Source organism: Salvelinus fontinalis, unplaced genomic scaffold, assembly GCF_029448725.1.
Source record: "Salvelinus fontinalis isolate EN_2023a unplaced genomic scaffold, ASM2944872v1 scaffold_1927, whole genome shotgun sequence".
Taxonomy (NCBI): domain Eukaryota; kingdom Metazoa; phylum Chordata; class Actinopteri; order Salmoniformes; family Salmonidae; genus Salvelinus; species Salvelinus fontinalis.
The window spans coordinates 1-18034 of record NW_026602136.1 but is presented as its reverse complement, the minus strand read 5'-3'; the positions used below and the strand labels follow the sequence as shown (position 1 = coordinate 18034).

Sequence of the window (18034 nt, the reverse complement as noted above, 5' to 3'; positions counted from 1 at the left end):
ATCTTTTCCAATCTTACCTCAACGATTCTTACGCAAGTATGTATGAACCTCGATAACGACACTGTTAGTCAGTAAATTCAATTCCAGTTTCGTTTTTGCAGGTTAGGATGCAACATCAATGTCCAGACCTATTTCATGAGAGATCGGGTAGCACTCTTACACCCATTTGTGTGTTAAACTTCACATATCTAAGTTGGTAACATTTCGCTTCGATTCATCAGCACAAAGTGCAAGGTCAATCTTATCAGAGATGCTCTCTAGCTTGACCCAATGAGGTTCTACTTGTCTGACTTCCAGCAAATCGCCTCCCTTCGACACCCTGGCTATTAACATGTCCATTTCTTTTTTTTTTCATCATTAAAGCCAACCTCCTCCTTTTTGTTACTTCTTTCAGTCTTTGGTATTTCGGCTCAAGTGTTACTGTAGTGGCCTTCTGGTGATTGGAAAACTCTGCAGAATTCTTTTGTTTGCAATGTTTTTTCATGAAAGTATCCTTGTAAAATTCACATCTCTTTCGACCTTGTAAATGTGTCTTTCTCATCCAAACCATTCCTAACCCATCCATAATCTCTTGAGCCAGCTCAGTTTTCCCACTTTGTAAATCCAGATCAAAATTTTGGTCTAGAACATCACAGACAATCTGCCTGTAATTTCCACACACTTCTGAAGCAAAATCAGCCACTTCAAACATTACATCTCTGGTCAATAGATGCAAGTCAAGTTTCTCCTTTTTCACACATTTAAATTTCACATCCAGGTCAAGTCCTTTTTCCTTACAGAGAGGGTAGAGGTACTCCAATGATTCTTCTAATGTAGGCATCATTAAGGATTCCTTCATTGTTATGTCTGTCTGAGTGAAGACGCTTTCTGTCTGGACATGTTGAGGATAGATCACAGCTAGATCAGCCTCATCCTTTGTGCATATTTCATGAGGTCCATTTTCAGGACCAAAGAGTGCGGTCTCATCCGCACACCGTGTTAAAACTGTCTCAGTAAAGAGGCTTTCAGTCTTCACATGCGGAGGAGATATCAGGTCCACAACAGGCTCCTCCTTTATGCAGATGTCAAAGGGTGTACGATTTTCTGAGACGCTGTCATGCAAATTGGACCTTGCCCATGTAAGAGAGAGGTTACTTGCTTTCATTGTCTTTGGATCAGGAAGTTCAAACACTTCTGCTAACCACCCAGGTTGTATCTTCTTGTAATTCTTTTTCATGTCTTTTAGTTTTGCCATAGTCCGGGCAGAAAAAGTATATTGTACTTCATTACAAACACCAAGATCAAAGTTGTATTCTAGAATATCATAGATAACACGCTGTTCAGCGCTTTTAATCGCTTTAGCATATTCAGCCACCTCAACCATTACACCATTTGTCAGTAAATGACGATCAAGTTTCTGTTTCACTCCAGATCCAACATTGAAATCTACACCAATTTCCTTGCACTTCGTGTATGGAGCTTTCCAATACTTTCCACAATCTCTTGGGTTATGTTTTGAGTAACTGACACGCCGCTGCCGTATATATTTATCCTCTACCGCTTTTTGGCATTGCAGTCTTCGTCTTCCATCGCCATTGTAGTCTTCGTCTTCATCAGAAGGAAAGTTGAATGGTTCACAATAATCTGAAAGAATAGGCCTCGGTCTAGTAGATACAGCTAAATTACATCCGCTTTCTGTAGCAGGTGAGGTTAGCACAGAAGGAACGGCAGTACTATATCTTGCTAGATGAACATTTTCAGCAGGCAATGGCAATTCAATATTGGTCTGGGTTTGGTTTATGCTAAACACCTGTGAAGTTGGGTTGATTTGAGCTTCAAAATAACCACAGTGAGTGAATGCAGGTTTGGATGCAACATCAAGGCCCAGAACTATTTCATGACAGAGTGGGTAGCAGTCTTTCACCAGTTCTTTGGTGTTAAACGTCACATTTGAATGGTCTAAGTTGGTAACATTTTGCTTCGTTTCATCAGCACAAAGTGCAAGGTCAATCTTATCAGAGATGCTCTCTAGCTTGACCCAATGAGGTTCTACTTGTCTGACTTCCAGCAAATCGCCTCCCTTCGACACCCTGGCTAATAACATGTCCATTTCTTTTTTTTTTCTCATTAAATCCAACCTCCTCCTTTTTGTTACTTCTTTCCGTCTTCGGTATTTCAGCTCAAGTGATGATGTAGTGAAATTCTGGTTACTGCAAATCTCTGCAGGATTCTTTCGTTTGCGACATTTTTTCATGAAAGTATCCTTGTAAAATTCACATCTCTTTTGACCATGTAAATGTGTCTTTCTCTGCCTAACTGCTGCTAACGCAACCATAATCTCTTGAGCCAGCTCAGTTTTCCCACGTTGTAAATCCAGATCAAAATTTTGGTCTAGAACATCACAGACAATCTGCCTGTAATTTCCACACACGTCTGAAGCAAAATCAGCCACTTCAAACATTACATCTCTGGTCAATAGATGCAAGTCAAGTTTCTCCTTTTTCACACATTTAGATTTCACATCCAGGTCAAGTCCTTTTTCCTTACAGAGAGGGTAGAGGTACTCCAATGCTTCTTCTAATGTGGGCATCATTAAGGATTCCTCCATTTTTATGTCTGTCTGAGTGAAGACGCTTTCTGTCTGGACATGTTGAGGATAGATCACAGCCAGATCAGCCTCATCCTTTGTGCATATTTCATGAGGTCCATTTTCAGGACCAAAGAGTGCGGTCTCATCCGCACACCGTGTTAAAACTGTCTCAGTAAAGAGGCTTTCAGTCTTCACATGCGGAGGAGATATCAGGTCCACAACAGGCTCCTCCTTTATACAGATGTCAAAGGGTGTTAGATTTTTTGAGACGCTGTTATGCAAAAAGGACCTTGCCCATTGACGAGAGAGGTTACTTGCTTTCATTGTCTTTGGATCAGGAAGTTCAAACACTTCTGCTAACCATCCAGGTTGTGTCCTCTTGTAATTCTTTTTCATCATTTCTTTTAGTTTTAACATAATCCGGCTGCAAAAATCAAATTGTAATTCACTACCAACACCAAGATCAAAGTTGTATTCTAGAATATCATAGATAACATGCCGGTGAGCTCTTTTAATCTCTTTAGCATATTCAGACACCTCAGCCATTACACCATTTGTCAGTAAATGACGATCAAGTTTCTGTTTCGCTCCAGATCCAACATTGAAAACTACACCCATTTCCTTGCACTTCTTGTATGGAGCTTTCGAAAACTTTCCAAAATGTCTTGGGATTTTTCTTGAGTAACTGACACGACACTGCCGTATATACTCATCCTCTACTGTTTTTTGGCATTGAAGTCTTCGTCTTCCATCGCCATTGTAGTCTTCGTCTTCATCAGAAGGAAAGTTGAATGGCTCACAGTAATCAGAAAGAATAGGCCTCGATCTAGTAGATACAGCTAAATTACATCCGCTTTCTGTAGCAGGCGAGGTTAGCACAGAAGTAATGTCAGTACTATATCTTGCTAGATGAACATTTTCAGCAGGCAATGGCAATTCAATATTGGTCTGGGTTTGGTTTATGCTAAACACCTGTGAAGATGGGTTGATTTGAGCTTCAAATGAACCACATAGGGTGAATGCATTTGCTATGGGAATATCACTGGACGGTGATCCATGCCATGACTCCTCTTTGAGAAAATGCCCTTCAGATGTACTAACGGGATCTTGGGCATTACAGAAATAAACCATTTTGACAGCGTTATTCTCCCCATCACTTGTGCATGTCTTTTCAGGGAAAAGACGTAAAATCTGCCCTTGACTTGTTGTTTGGGAACTGATGGAAGGTACATGTGAATGCTCTTTTGGTAAACCCACATAGGAACATGAAGACCATGGGACAGTTGGGGATATTCCCATGTCATTCTCCTCAAGCTTTACATCAATCTCAGAAGGAAAATAACTGTCTGATAAATTGTTGGTAGTTTGGATCACTGTATAGTCATGTTCATATGTTGAATTGGTTTTGGTTTCCAGATAACTTGTTTCTGTGTTTCCTGACACTGGAGAATGTGGGTAATCTATGCAGGCATTAATTGAATCAGACCAAATGGTTACTTGGGATCTCTCTGCTTCATCGTCCTCCATCTTAACATCCATTTTGCACCAATAAACTACAAAAACAAACTCGTCAAAAAGCCCTGATGACAATCTCTAAACTGAGAACAGTCGATTGTTAGATATGACAGAACAACTTATTAAAAAAAAGTAATGTCAACATCACTTTACGGTACAACCAGTCACCAGCAGCAATTGGTCATTTATTTAATATTGATAAATACTGTAAATTCTTTTTCAGACCCACCCGGGAATCAGACTCGCTGTCAGACTGCTAAAAATATATAATTCACCAATTTGCGACTACCCGTGTCTTTCCAATACATACATGGGCTATAAAAATTACCATACAACTGATCTGACCAAGCTAGCCAGTCAACTTCCTAGCTAGCTAGCTGCTAGCCAGCCAACTTCCTAGTTTGCTAGCTAGCCAGCCAACTTCCTAGCTAGCTAACGAGCTAGCTAGTTAGCTAAATGGCAACAAACGCCTAAATCGTATTTGGCGATGTATCTAACATTAGCTATTTAGATTTAACTTTTTATTGTATTTTGCTAACTAGGTTAATGCGGTTAGCAACTGCTAACCAATCGTTAGCAAGCTAGCTAGTTGTCCGTAACATAACTAGTTAGCGTTAAGTTTGCTACTAGGCTACCTACCTAAGATAACGTACCGTTACCTTTACTGGTGGTGGACTACAGCAAATCCCTTGGCCTGCATTGTGTTTAAAGAAAATCGAGACACAAAAAGTTAACTTCACATTTCTTTTAAAACCGCCTGCTAGCTAGCAGCAGCATGCGTCGGAGTGGAATTTTTAAGTAGCACTTTAAGTCCCTCGTCAGGTGGTTGTGGCTAGTTGGTGTACAGCTACAGACGAACGTGACGTTATTCTCCCACCGTGCAATTCGGTTTTGACTAATTTATACGTAGTCACAGATGATCCGTTATATTGACCAGAGACTATAGTGACTAATAACCGAAAGGTTGCAAGATAGAATCCCCAAGCTGACAAGTTAAAAATCTGTCGTTCTTTTCCTGAACAAGGCAGTTAACCCACTGTTCCTAGGCTGTCATTGTAAGTAAATAAATAAACATTCTTAACTGACTTGCCTAGTTAAATATATATATTTTTTAAATAAATAAGGCTGCAGTATGGTGATCACCACTGACCCAGATATGCCAAGACCCTCAAAATGGGGTCAGTGGTCCAGTAGTCCCTCACAGAGCCCTTCTTCACTAGCCCCATCAGCAGCACCGTGACCTGGAAGGTATAGATTTCACGGATGGTATTGTTCACCCATTTTGAGAACTTCCCTTTATGCCAGCGACAGTCTTTTCTTTCAGTTCATGAGAATACCTGCAAACAAATTATGCACATTTAGTAGGCTAAAGGCATTATGGATTTTGATACACTTGAAAAGAGCCTTGGGGTTTTCTGTAATATGATAATGATAATACCTGTTGGTTTCCTGCACCACACTCTCCACCAATTCCTCAAGGAACAGTTTAAAACACTGCCTCTGAGGAGGTAGGCAGGGTGCTTTGTACACCAGACAGGGTGTCATTGAAGTCTATCTCTGATTGTTTGATGTGACAGGATCTCCAGCAGCGGGGAGCGACCTCCTCAACTTCAACCTCTTCTCCCTTACAGCCTACAAGATTGGCAGTAGCACCAGCATCTTGGGAAGGTGAGGGATGCTTATTGCCTGCAAGGTTGGACTGGGCACCCTTGTCACTCTCACACACAGGTTCTTCAGAATTACAAAATATTTATTGTACCTCCTCATCAGTGAGGCGTTTCCTTTTGAAACCGGACATTATCTCTATACTCAAAGGCTATCAGTGTCTGTCAAGAGTTACGATTTTTTGTCATGACTGACTTAGATTCTAGGTATGGTTACTCTGGGTTGCCAGCTTAGACCTCTCCTTCCCAGGAGTTTTATTTTTATTCAGATTATAAACATCTGTGTTTATTGATGAATCACCCATCATAGTAATATTTCCTCCATCATATCCCCTCATGATACCTTCCCCCATTTCTACCCGATGAATTGAAAACCCCCCACAAATTAAATGACCCCCGATATACCCCCCCTAAAATGGTTTTAAATAAATCTGTCAATCCTGTTTAGCTTTCGCGCTACGTCTAGGCAGTAGACTTGTATTTGGGGTGATGATCTGTGAGGTGATAGCATTTGATTTGCTTTGTGATTCGTCAAAAACTGTAAACGACTTGTCAAGTCATGTGCTCCGGTTCTTGAATACACTGTAGCAAGCACATCGAAGATTTGTAATATGCTGAAAAGTGTTCATACTAAGTTGATATTTTTCGGACAATGGGCGCTGACAACTTTGACTTTGTTTATTTGCGTCTTATAGTGAATGGCATTCTGGGATAAGGGAGTTTTTAGCTTGTTAAACATAAACAAACATGGCTGCCATCATAAAGAATTTAGCTGCTGTTAGCTTAGCTGAAATGTATCTTTTTTCTAAACAATATTACATTTCTCTCATGTGCTTACTAGAGATGTGGTACATTGTAAACAAGTCTAGCTGTTAGGTCGCTAACTTTATTATTTGCCTGTTATTTAGACTGGTTTATAGAGTTTGGCTGTGGATGTGTTCCGTGATGCTTGGATAAGGAAGTTCACATTTATCTTTTACAATAAAAGGTGAAATTGAAGAAAAATAGCACAAAATATTGTTTAGATGCTTTTAAGACAATAATGCTGTTTAAACGTATGTGTTGCATCATACATTCTGTTGCTCCTGTTCCAAACACATATTTGCAATAGTACGCTGCAGGGACCACTCAACAATGATCACAAATATGTAATGGTATGCGTCGGTCATGGAATTCTAGGAGTGGTGGGTGTAGAGTCAGGCGCAGAGAGCAATACTTCCAATAGATGTGTTTATTTCGCTTGGTCTAGCCAACAAACAGGCAATGACCATAAAACAGGTATGTCTCCAAAAACAAGGAAAATAACATACAACAATTACGCAGGAGGAAAACTTCACCACAGACAGTAAGAATAAGCCTGCAAAAAAGCAGGCGGGCACTGGAAGTTTAAATAGACCCTTAATGAACCAAAATAAGCAACAGGTGAAAACAATCAAGACAAAACCAACACCACCGCTAACTAGCTAGCCATTTCACATCGGTTACACTGCCAAAGGAGGGTCAACCTGTTATTATATCCAAGGGTTCACATACTTTTTCCAACCTGCACTGTGAATGTTTACACAGTGTGTTCAATAAAGACATGAACAATTATCATTGTTTGTGTGTTATTAGTTTAAGCAGACTGTTTGTCTATTGTTGTGACTTAGATGAAGATCAGATACAATTTTCTGACCAATTTATGCAGAAATCCTGGTAATTCTAAAGGGTTCACATACTTTGTCTTCCCACTGTAAGTAAACATACTTTAAAGTTCTACTTAAGTTGTTTTGGGGGGTATCTGTACTTTACTATTTATCTTTTTGACAACTTTTACTTCACTACATTCCTAAAGAAAATATTGTACTTTTTACTCCATACATTTTCCCTGACAACCCAAAGTACTCGTTACATTTACAGGAAAATTGTGAAATTCACACACACTTATCCACAGAACACGTGGTTATCCCTACTGCCTATGGTCTGGTGGACTCACTAAACACAAATGCATTGTTTGTAAATAATGTCTGCGTGTTGGAGTGTGCCCCTGGCTAGCCGTCATTTTTTTAAACAAGAAAATGACTACAGAACGTAGCCAACCTCAGCGTGAGCTTTGGTTGCGAATGGTATGAACTTTGAACTCTTATTCACTACAGAAGTGATACCTCCTAGCCGTTGACTTAGCAACAGCAGCTGCAAACGTGGGCTAGGAAAGAACAGACAGAGTATCCCGTCTATCCACACAACGATGTTACTACAACGCATCCAATTTATCAGCAGAGACATTCTTCAAAGGACAAAGGCCTTCCATCTACCACCAACCTACCGAAGCGCAGCTCAGAGTAAATATTTATTGCATTTTCCTTTTCCAAATGGGCGTGTCACGATCGTGTGGAGGATTGACGGACCAAAACGCAGCAGTAGGAAAATAAGCCATATTCCTTTTAATGAATACGAAGGCAAAAACGAAACAAAAAACACTTACACACTAACAAAACAAGAAAACGATCGTGAAGCTAAGAACGAAGTGCACATACAGGCTACAAACGTATAACATAGACACTTACCCACATCCAATGAAAGCCTATGGCTACCCTAAATATGGCTCCCAATCAGAGACAACAGAAATCAGCTGTCTCTAATTGGGAACTCATTCAGGCAACCATAGACTCTCCTAGAAAACTAAACCAACATAGACACAGCTAGACACATGCACTCAACACAAACCCATACACTACACCCAACACCCCCTTTACCATATAATCACCCAAAACACAAACATTCCCCATGTCACACCCTGACCTAACTAAAATAATAAAGAAAACAAAGAATACTAAGGCCAGGGCGTGACATAACCCCCCCTTAAGGTGCGAACTCCGGGCGCACCATTACACAGTCTAGGGGAGGGTCTGGGTGGGCTTCCTTCCACGGTGGCGGCTCCGGCACTGGTCGTGGTCCCCACCCCACCACAGTCACTAACCGCCTCCTTAGCTTCCTCCAAATGACCCCCCTCCACATTAACCCCACTGAATTAAGGGGCAGTTCCGGACTAAGGGGCAGCTCCGGACTAAGGGGCAGCTCCGGACTAAGGGGCAGCTCCGGACTAAGGGGCAGCTCCGGACTAAGGGGCAGCACCAGGATAAGGGAGAGCACCAGGATAAGGGGCAGCACCAGGATAAGGGGCAGCTCCGGACTGAGGAACGGCAGCTCCGGACTGAGGGACTGCAGCTCCGGACTGAGGGACGGCAGCTCCGGACTGAGGGACGGCAGCTCCGGACTGAGGGACGGCAGCTCCGGACTGAGGGACTGCAGCTCCGGACTGAGGGACTGCAGCTCCGGACTGAGGGACTGCAGCTCCGGACTGAGGGACGGCCCATGGCTGGCTGACAGATCTGGCTGCTCATGGCTGGCTGACGGATCTGGCTGCTCATGGCTGGCTGACGGATCTGGCTGCTCATGGCTGGCTGACGGATCTGGCTGCTCATGGCTGGCTGACGGATCTGGCTGCTCATGGCTGGCTGACGGATCTGGCTGCTCATGGCTGGCTGACGGATCTGGCTGCTCATGGCTGGCTGACGGATCTGGCTGCTCATGGCTGGCTGACGGATCTGGCTGCTCATGGCTGGCTGACGGATCTGGCTGCTCATGGCTAGCGGACGGATCTGGCTGCTCATGGCTGGCTGACGGATCTGGCTGCTCATGGCTAGCGGACGGATCTGGCTGCTCATGGCTAGCGGACGGATCTGGCTGCTCATGGCTAGCTGACGGATCTGGCAGATCCTGTCTGTTTGGCGGCTCTGGCAGATCCTGTCTGGTTGGCGGCTCTGGCAGATCCTGTCTGGTTGGCGGCTCTGGCAGATCCTGTCTGGTTGGCGGCTCTGGCAGATCCTGTCTGGTTGGCGGCTCTGGCAGATCCTGTCTGGTTGGCGGCTCTGGCAGATCCTGTCTGGTTGGCGGCTCTGGCAGATCCTGTCTGGTTGGCGGCTCTGGCAGATCCTGTCTGGTTGGCGGCTCTGGCAGATCCTGTCTGGTTGGCGGCTCTGGCAGATCCTGTCTGGTTGGCGGCTCTGGCAGATCCTGTCTGACGAATGGCTCTAGCGGCTCCTGACTGACGAACGGCTCTAACGGCTCGGGACAGACGGGCGGCTCTAATGGCTCGGGGCAGACGGATGGCTCAGATGGCGCTGGGTAGACGGATGGCTCAGATGGCGCTGGGTAGACGGATGGCTCAGATGGCGCTGGGTAGACGGATGGCTCAGATGGCGCTTGGCAGACGGGCAGTTCAGGCATCGCTGTGCAGACGACAGACTCTTGCCGGCTGAGGCGCACTGTAGGCCTGGTGCGTGGTGCCGGAACTGGTGGTACCGGGCTGGGGACACGCATCTCAGGGCTAGTGCGGGGAGCAGGAACAGGGCATACTGGACCCTGGGAGCGCACATTAGGCCTAGTGCGTGGTGCCGGAACTGGTGGTACCGGACTGGGGACACGCATCTCAGGGCTAGTGCGGGGAGCAGCAACAGGACGCACAGGACTCTGGGGACACACAGGAGGCTTGGTGCGTGGTTTATGCACTGGTGGTAAAGGGCTGGAGACACGCACCATAGGGCTAGTGCGTGGAGGAGGCACTGGTGGTACTGGGTAGGGGCGGGGAGGTGGCACCGGAAATACTGGACCGTGCATGCGTACTGGCTCCCTTGAGCGCCGAGCCTGCCCAACCTTACCTGGTTGTATGCTCCCCGTCGCCTGACCAGTGCGGGAAGGTGGAAAAACCCGCACCGGGCTATGTAGGCGAACCGGGGACACCATGCGTAAGGCTGGTGTCATGTACGCCGGCCCGAGGAGACGCACTGGTGACCAGATGCGTTGGGCCGGCTTCATGACATACGGCTCAACACTCAGTCTAGCCCGGCCGATACGAGGAGCTGAAATGTACCGAACCGAGCTATGCACGCGTACAGGAGACACCTTGCGCTCTACTGCGTAACACGGTGTCTGCCCGTACTCTCGCTCTCTACGGTAAGTACATTGAGTAGGCGCAGGTTTCCTACCTGACTTCGCCACACTCCCTTTAAGGCCCCCCCCAAGAAATGTTTGGGTTGTACTCACGGGCTTCCAGCCTTGTCTCCGTGCTGCCTCCTCATATCGCCTCCTCTCGGCTTTAGCTGCCTCCAGCTCTTCACGAGGAAGGCGATATTCTCCCTGTTGTGCCCACGGCCCCTTACCATCCAGTATCTCCTCCCATGTCCAAGAATCCTGTGTAGGTGGGTCCTGTTGCCGCTTTACATGCCGCTTGGTCCTGTATTGGTGGGTAATTCTGTCACGATCGTGTGGAGGATTGACGGACCAAAACGCAGCAGTAGGAAAATAAGCCATATTCCTTTTAATGAATACGAAGGCAAAAACAAAACAAAAAACACTTACACACTAACAAAACAAGAAAACGATCGTGAAGCTAAGAACGAAGTGCACATACAGGCTACAAACGTATAACATAGACACTTACCCACATCCAATGAAAGCCTATGGCTACCCTAAATATGGCTCCCAATCAGAGACAACAGAAATCAGCTGTCTCTAATTGGGAACTCATTCAGGCAACCATAGACTCTCCTAGAAAACTAAACCAACATAGACACAGCTAGACACATGCACTCAACACAAACCCATACACTACACCCAACACCCCCTTTACCATATAATCACCCAAAACCGACAAAACACAAACATTCCCCATGTCACACCCTGACCTAACTAAAATAATAAAGAAAACAAAGAATACTAAGGCCAGGGCGTGACAGGGCGGTAATCTAGAAGGCATAAGATTCTGTATTTACGATAGACATCGCTTTTCCCTTTGTTCTTCAGTCTTCCCGCTCTTTCACTCAAACCCAGCCCCCTTTTCTTTGTGTAACCAGCTGTCATATCTGTTCCGTCCGCTAGGGACGTTTTCCTTTATGATATAATTTGTAATCAACGTATGATTCATTCTGTGTATATGTAATTCTGTGTGATTAGTTAGGTATTTAGTTAATAAATAATTAAACCCAATTTTCTATTGCTGATTCAACTTGTTAGCCAGGGTTTGTGAAGATAACCAAGAATTTACAACTTTCAGATGAGACTGAAATAAGGTGACGATAAATATTGACTGCTATTGATGTAAAATATTACTAGGTCTTTAAGAGTTTATTCAGAAGTTAACTGCTCTATAAATATTATTTTGTGGTGCCCCAACTTTCTAGTTAATTACATTTACATGATTAGCTCACTCAGGTAATATTAATTACAGAGAAAGGATTTTATAGAATAGCATGTCATATCACTTAATCCGGCATAGCCAAAGACACGACACACTTCATGAATGGAACTCCAAAGATGTGCAGGTGAGGGTCAACAGGTATCAGAGGGAGCAGAGAGCCTCAATGAGACAAGGCAGCTTTTCACAGCTGAAGAGTCATTCCACTGCTCTGCATGACAGCAATCTCTACTGCAGTCCACACTGCCTTCTCCCACCTGGACAAGAGGACCACCTATGTCAGAATGCTGTTAATTGAAAACAGCTCAGAGTTCAACACCATAGTGCCCTCCAAGCTCATCTCTAAGCTAAGGACCCTGCTAAGCTAAGGACCACTGAACACCTCCCTCTGCAACTGGATCCTGGACCAGTGGGTAAGGGTAGGCAACAACACATCCGCCACACTGACCATCAACACGGGGGCCCATCGGGTGCGTGCTTAGTCCCCTCTTGTACTCCCTGTTCACCCACGACTGTGTGGTAGTGCACAACTCCAATATCATCATTACGTTTACTGATGACACAATGGTGGTATGCCTGATCACCGATGCCGATGAGACGGCCAACAGGGAGGAGGTCAGAGACCTGGCAGTGCGGTGCTCGGGCAACAACCTCTTCCTCAACGTCAACAAGACAAAGGAGCTGGTTGTGGACTACAAGAAACGGAGGACCGAGCTCGCCCCCTTCCACATCGACAGGGCTCTTGTAGAGCAAGTCGAGAGCTTCAAGTTCCTCGGTGTCCACATCACTAAGGAACTGTCATGGTCCACACACATCTACAGTTGTGAAAAGGACACAACACCTCTTCCCCCTCAGGAGGCTGAAAAGATTTGGCACGGGTCCTCAGAGCCTCAAAAAGTTATACTCAAAATCATTACAAAAGCTGCGTACTGGAAACCTGTGACTATTAATGAAGCCAATCAGAGCTTTCAGAATGACCTTCCGTCCTATCAGTGTGCCTGTCTTCAATGGGAGGAGACCATGCATTTCTAATTAACACTGCTGGTATAAATCACCAACGTCAGTTTCTTTTATATTTCTTTCCCTTTATTTAACAAGGTAATGCCAGTAAAGTGTTGGTCGGAGCTATGATACTACAGGATTGAGAGGGTCTTGTCTAGATTGATATCAGGCAATAAGGAAAATCATGAACATGATAATAATTCATTATTTATCATTAACAACAACAATGTTAAGATGTATTAAAGTGAGTTTTCTGGAAATGCACTTGATACGAACAACAGGAACCATTAACAAATACTGTCTTCATTAACAAATACTGTCTTCATTAACAAATAATGTCTTCATTAACAAATACTGTCTTCCATTAACAAATACTGTCTTCCATTAACAAATACTGTCTTCATTAACAAATACAATCTTCATTAACAAATAGTGTTTTCATTAACAAATACTGTCTCCCATTAACAAATAATGTCTTCATTAACAAATACTATCTTCATTAACAAATAGTGTTTTCATTAACAAATACTGTCTCCCATTAACAAATAATGTCTTCATTAACAAATACTGTCTTCATTAACAAATACTGTCTTCCATTGCAGAACATGGAGAAGGTTCTGATCCGTCCCACCGCGTTCAAACCGGTGGTCCCGATGAACCGCCACTCAGTGCAGTACCTCTCCCTGAGACCAGGGGGCAACCTCTCTGAGAGCCAAGGCACCCTCAACCTCCTCATGCCCCTGTCTATCAACGGGAATAACGGAAATACAGTGGTCAATAACGTGAATACCGTGTTCAATAACGTGGTCAATGGCACGGGGAGCTACGGGAACGTTGTACCTCTGGTCGGCTCGTCCTCTTCCTCAGATAGCAAGAGGAACTCATACAGCGGAGGACGCAACGCTCGCAGCAGCCATTCCTGCTCCATGTCAGACTCTGGCCGTAACTCCCTGTCCAGCCTGCCCACCCACAGCAGCCTGGCCAATAGCGAGGCCTCCGGGTCGGGTTCAGGGTCTGTGGGGTCCGGGGTGGGCCCGGAGCCTGGGAGAACCACCACCACAAACGGGGGGTCGGGGATCAACGGAGGTCACGCCCACTCTACCTCCCACGGTCACTCAAACTCGGACAGCGGGCGGTCGTCGTCCAGTAAGAGCACAGGGTCGCTGAGTGGGCGAGGCCAGCCCCTGTCGGACAGCGGGTCGTGTGGGCGCTCGCCCCCGACCCTGGAGGGTTACGAGGGGGTGGTTAGGGAGCTGGAGGAGAAGTTGAGGGAGAGAGACCTGGAGCTGCAGCAACTCAGAGAGAACCTGGACGAGAACGAGGCCGCCATCTGTCAGGTGAGAGGGGATTTAAGCAGGCCTAAAGTGTTTCCTCGAGGAGCAATATGATTAAAATGTTTGTTTCTGTCATTTCTGCTGGTTCTATTACTAAGCTCAATTATTCCATATATACTGAACGAAAATATAAATGAAACATGCTACAATTTCAATGATACAGTTGATATTTAAATAAATAAATTACGCCCTAATCTATGGATTTCACATGACTGGGCAGGGGCGCAGCCAAGGATTGGCCTGGGAAGGCCTAGGCCCACCCACTTGGGAGCCAGGCCCAGCCAATCAGAATTAGTTTCTCCCACAAAAGGGCTTTATTACAGACAGAAATACTCCTCAGTGTCATCAGCTGTCTGGGTGGCTGGTTTCAGACGATCCCGCAGGTGAAGAAGCCGTATGTGGAGGTCCTGGGCTGGCGTGGTTAAACATGGTCTGCGGTTGTGAGGCCTGTTGGCCGTACTGCCAAATTCACTAAAACGATGTGGGAGGTGGCTTATGAACATTAGATTGTCTGGCAACAGCTCTGGTGGACATTCCTGCAGTCAGCATGCCAATTGCACGCTCCCTCAAAACTTGAGACATCTGTGGCATTGTGTTGTGTGACAAAACTGCATATTTTAGAGTGTTTTTTTATTGTACCCAGCACAAGGAGCACCTGTGTAATGATCATGTTATTTTATCAGCTTCTTGATATGCCACACCTGTCAGGTGGATGGATTAACTTGGCAAAGGAGAAATGCTCACTAACAGGGATGTAACCACATTTGTGCACATAATTTGCGGAAAAAATAAGCTTTTTGTGCGTATGGAAAATGTCTGGGATCTTTTATTTCAGCTCATGAAACATGGCAACAACACATTACATGTTACATTTATATTTTTGTTCAGTGTACCGGTATACTTTTGAGCCATACTAGTGCTGGTTCACAGTTTGACCTCTGGATGTGGTAACTGTATGTAACCTCTAAACTGTGACGTCTATCCCCTGACCTCCTGTCCTGTAGGTATACGAGAAGAAGCAGCTTCGCTGTGAGAGAGAGCTGGAAGAGCTGAGACAGAGCTGTTCCTCTAAGATGAAACAGGCTTCACAGAAGGCCCAGAGAGTACAACAGGCCTTACAGCTACAGGTAACAGACAGAGATACTTCAGTCAACTTAGTTTGAGAAGCAGGGCCCTTCTTTGTGTGACAGGTATTGTTGCAAGTTACATAAAAAGCTATTATTATTATTGTTTATTACTGTATGATATGTTACTTCTGTTTCGGTAGCGTCTCTTCATTTTCGGACTGTCAAAATGTCACCCTAACACCGTACCCAAACAGGCCGCGCACGTGCACCATTGTGCGCAAATTGATTTTGTTCCCCACACCAAACGCGATCCCGACACGCAGGTTGAAATATCAAAACAAACTCTGAACCAATTATATTAATTTGGGGACAGGTTGAAAAGCATTAAACATTTATGGCAATTTAGCTTGCTGTTGCTAGCTAATTTGTCCTGGGATATAAACGTTGAGTTGCTATCTTACCTGAAATGCACATTACATTTACATTTAAGTCATTTAGCAGACTCTCTTATCCAGAGCGACTTACAAGTACATACATTCATACTTTTTTTGTACTGGCCCCCCGTGGGAATCGAACCCACAACCCTGGCGTTGCAAGCGCCATGCTCTACCAACTGAGCCACACGGGGCACAAGGTCCTCTACTCCGAAAATTAATCCACACATAAAACGGTCAACCGAATCGTTTCTAGTCATCCCTCCTCCTTCCAGGCTTTTTCTTCTTTGGACTTTATATGGCGATTGGCATCTAACTTCCATAGTTACCACGATGACCGACCGAACTCAGTTCATCTTTCAATCACCCACGTGGGCATAACCAATGAGGAGATGGCACGTGGGTATCTGCTTCTATAAACCAATGAGGAGATGGGAGAGGCAGGACTTGCACTCCATTCAGCGTCACAAATAGAACTGACTTCTATATTAGCGCTTGGCAATGCAGACGCTCAATGGGGCACGCGAGCAGTGTGGGTGCAATAATTGAATAACATGTATGTTACAATTTATTTTGCAATGCTCGCAAATGCGACGTGAGCGGTGTGGTCAGCATGTAACTGTCTGTGTCTTTATTTCAGGTGTTCCAACTGCAGCAAGAGAAGAAGAAGCTTCAGGAGGACTTCTCCTCTCTGCTGCAGAACAGGGAAGAGCTGGAGAGGAGGTGTGCCTCTATACAGAGAGAGCAGACCCAGCTGGGACCACGCCTAGAAGAGACCAAGTGGGAGGTGTGTGGGTCAGACATTAGGGTTGATTCATGTACACCATTTCAAAGTAAGTGATCTCAATATTCACAAAATATTTATTCTCCCTCATTTCCTCCTTCCTTCCCTCCCCAGGTGTGTCAGAAATCAGGTGAGATCTCCCTTTTGAAACAGCAACTGAAGGAGTGCCAGTCAGAGCTGAGCCAGAAGGGCGGGGAGCTGGTGGTCCTGAAGTCCCAGTTGAGAGAGCTAAGGTCCGATCTCCAGAACAGCCAGGCTACGACCCAGGAGGCTGGGCCGGCCCTACGAACACGCTCCCTGGAGCTGGAGGTCTGCGAGAATGAGCTCCAGCGCAGGAAGAGCGAAGCCGAGCTGCTCCGCGAGAAAGTCGGACGCTTGGACGAAGAGTTGGCCCGCCTCCGAGATACCCTGGCCAATCAGGAAGGAGGTTATCTTCCTGGAGGCCAGGCACTAGCCACTAAGGGCCAATGTATGAGCCTGCCCCTCCCCCAGGGGCGTGGGGGTGTGGGGGGTGGAAGGGAGGGCCTCAGCCCCTCTGTGGGGTACCGAGATGCGGAGGAGGGGAGGCTGGGTTGGGGAGGGGAGAGTGATGAGACCAAGGCTCAGAGGCAGAGTGCTGAAGCTGTGCTGGGACTCAGGCAACAGGTGAGCTCCAACAACAACGATGTTTATACTTTCTTTCAGTCTCATATGAACCCCCAACCCTCACACCATTGCACTCGTTTCTGTGGTTTCTCTATTGGTGTTCAGACAGTAAAACCTGTACTTTAATACATGTTAAAACCACACACTTGAAAAAACAATGACCGACCTTGTTTCAATAATTTTTTTACCATTTTCATTGCAGAATAGTGCTTGAATAATACTTATACTGCTCTGTTGTGTATTGTTTTAACATTGTGATAGAACAACTTCATATGGATTTTGAAATTATCAAATAACTTCCATTAATCAGTTAATCAACCAATCAATCCATGTGTTGTGTGTCAGGTGGAGAGGCTGAGGGCAGAGCTGATGTACGAGAGGAGGAGCAGTGAGGAGGGGTGGGGTGGATTTGAGGAGGAGAGGAGGGTCTGGCAGCAGGAAAAGGAAAAGGTGATCCGCTACCAGAAGCAGCTGCAGCAGAACTACATCCAGATGTACAGGAGGAACAGAGATCTGGAGAGAGTGATGAGAGAGCTCAGTCTAGAGCTGGAGAACAGAGATGTAGAGGACTACGACATCCACAGCGGCAGCAACGACATCCACTTCGAGGAGATCGCCGCTACTGAGATCTAGAGGGACCATACAAGGGTGTCCTCATGCCCCAGTGAGATTTAGAGACCAGACAGGGGCGTAGTCTAACCCCAGTGAGATTTAGAGACCAGACAGGGCGTAGTCTAACCCCAGTGAGATTTAGAGACCAGACAGGGCGTTGTCTAACCCCAGTG

At 45.5% G+C, this 18034-nt stretch overlaps 1 protein-coding gene across 1 annotated transcript; it reads left to right on the top strand.

Moving 5' to 3' along the window:
- The first annotated feature begins 12547 nt into the window (after positions 1–12547).
- LOC129850303 (leucine zipper putative tumor suppressor 2 homolog) lies at positions 12548–18028 on the top strand. The gene is made up of 6 exons (XM_055916766.1): positions 12548–12646; positions 13588–14322; positions 15324–15446; positions 16461–16607; positions 16719–17249; positions 17595–18028. Exons 1-6 carry the CDS (start codon positions 12548–12550, stop codon positions 17880–17882), a joined length of 1923 nt encoding a protein of 640 aa, XP_055772741.1. The 3' UTR covers positions 17883–18028.
- The last annotated feature ends 6 nt before the right edge of the window (positions 18029–18034 follow it).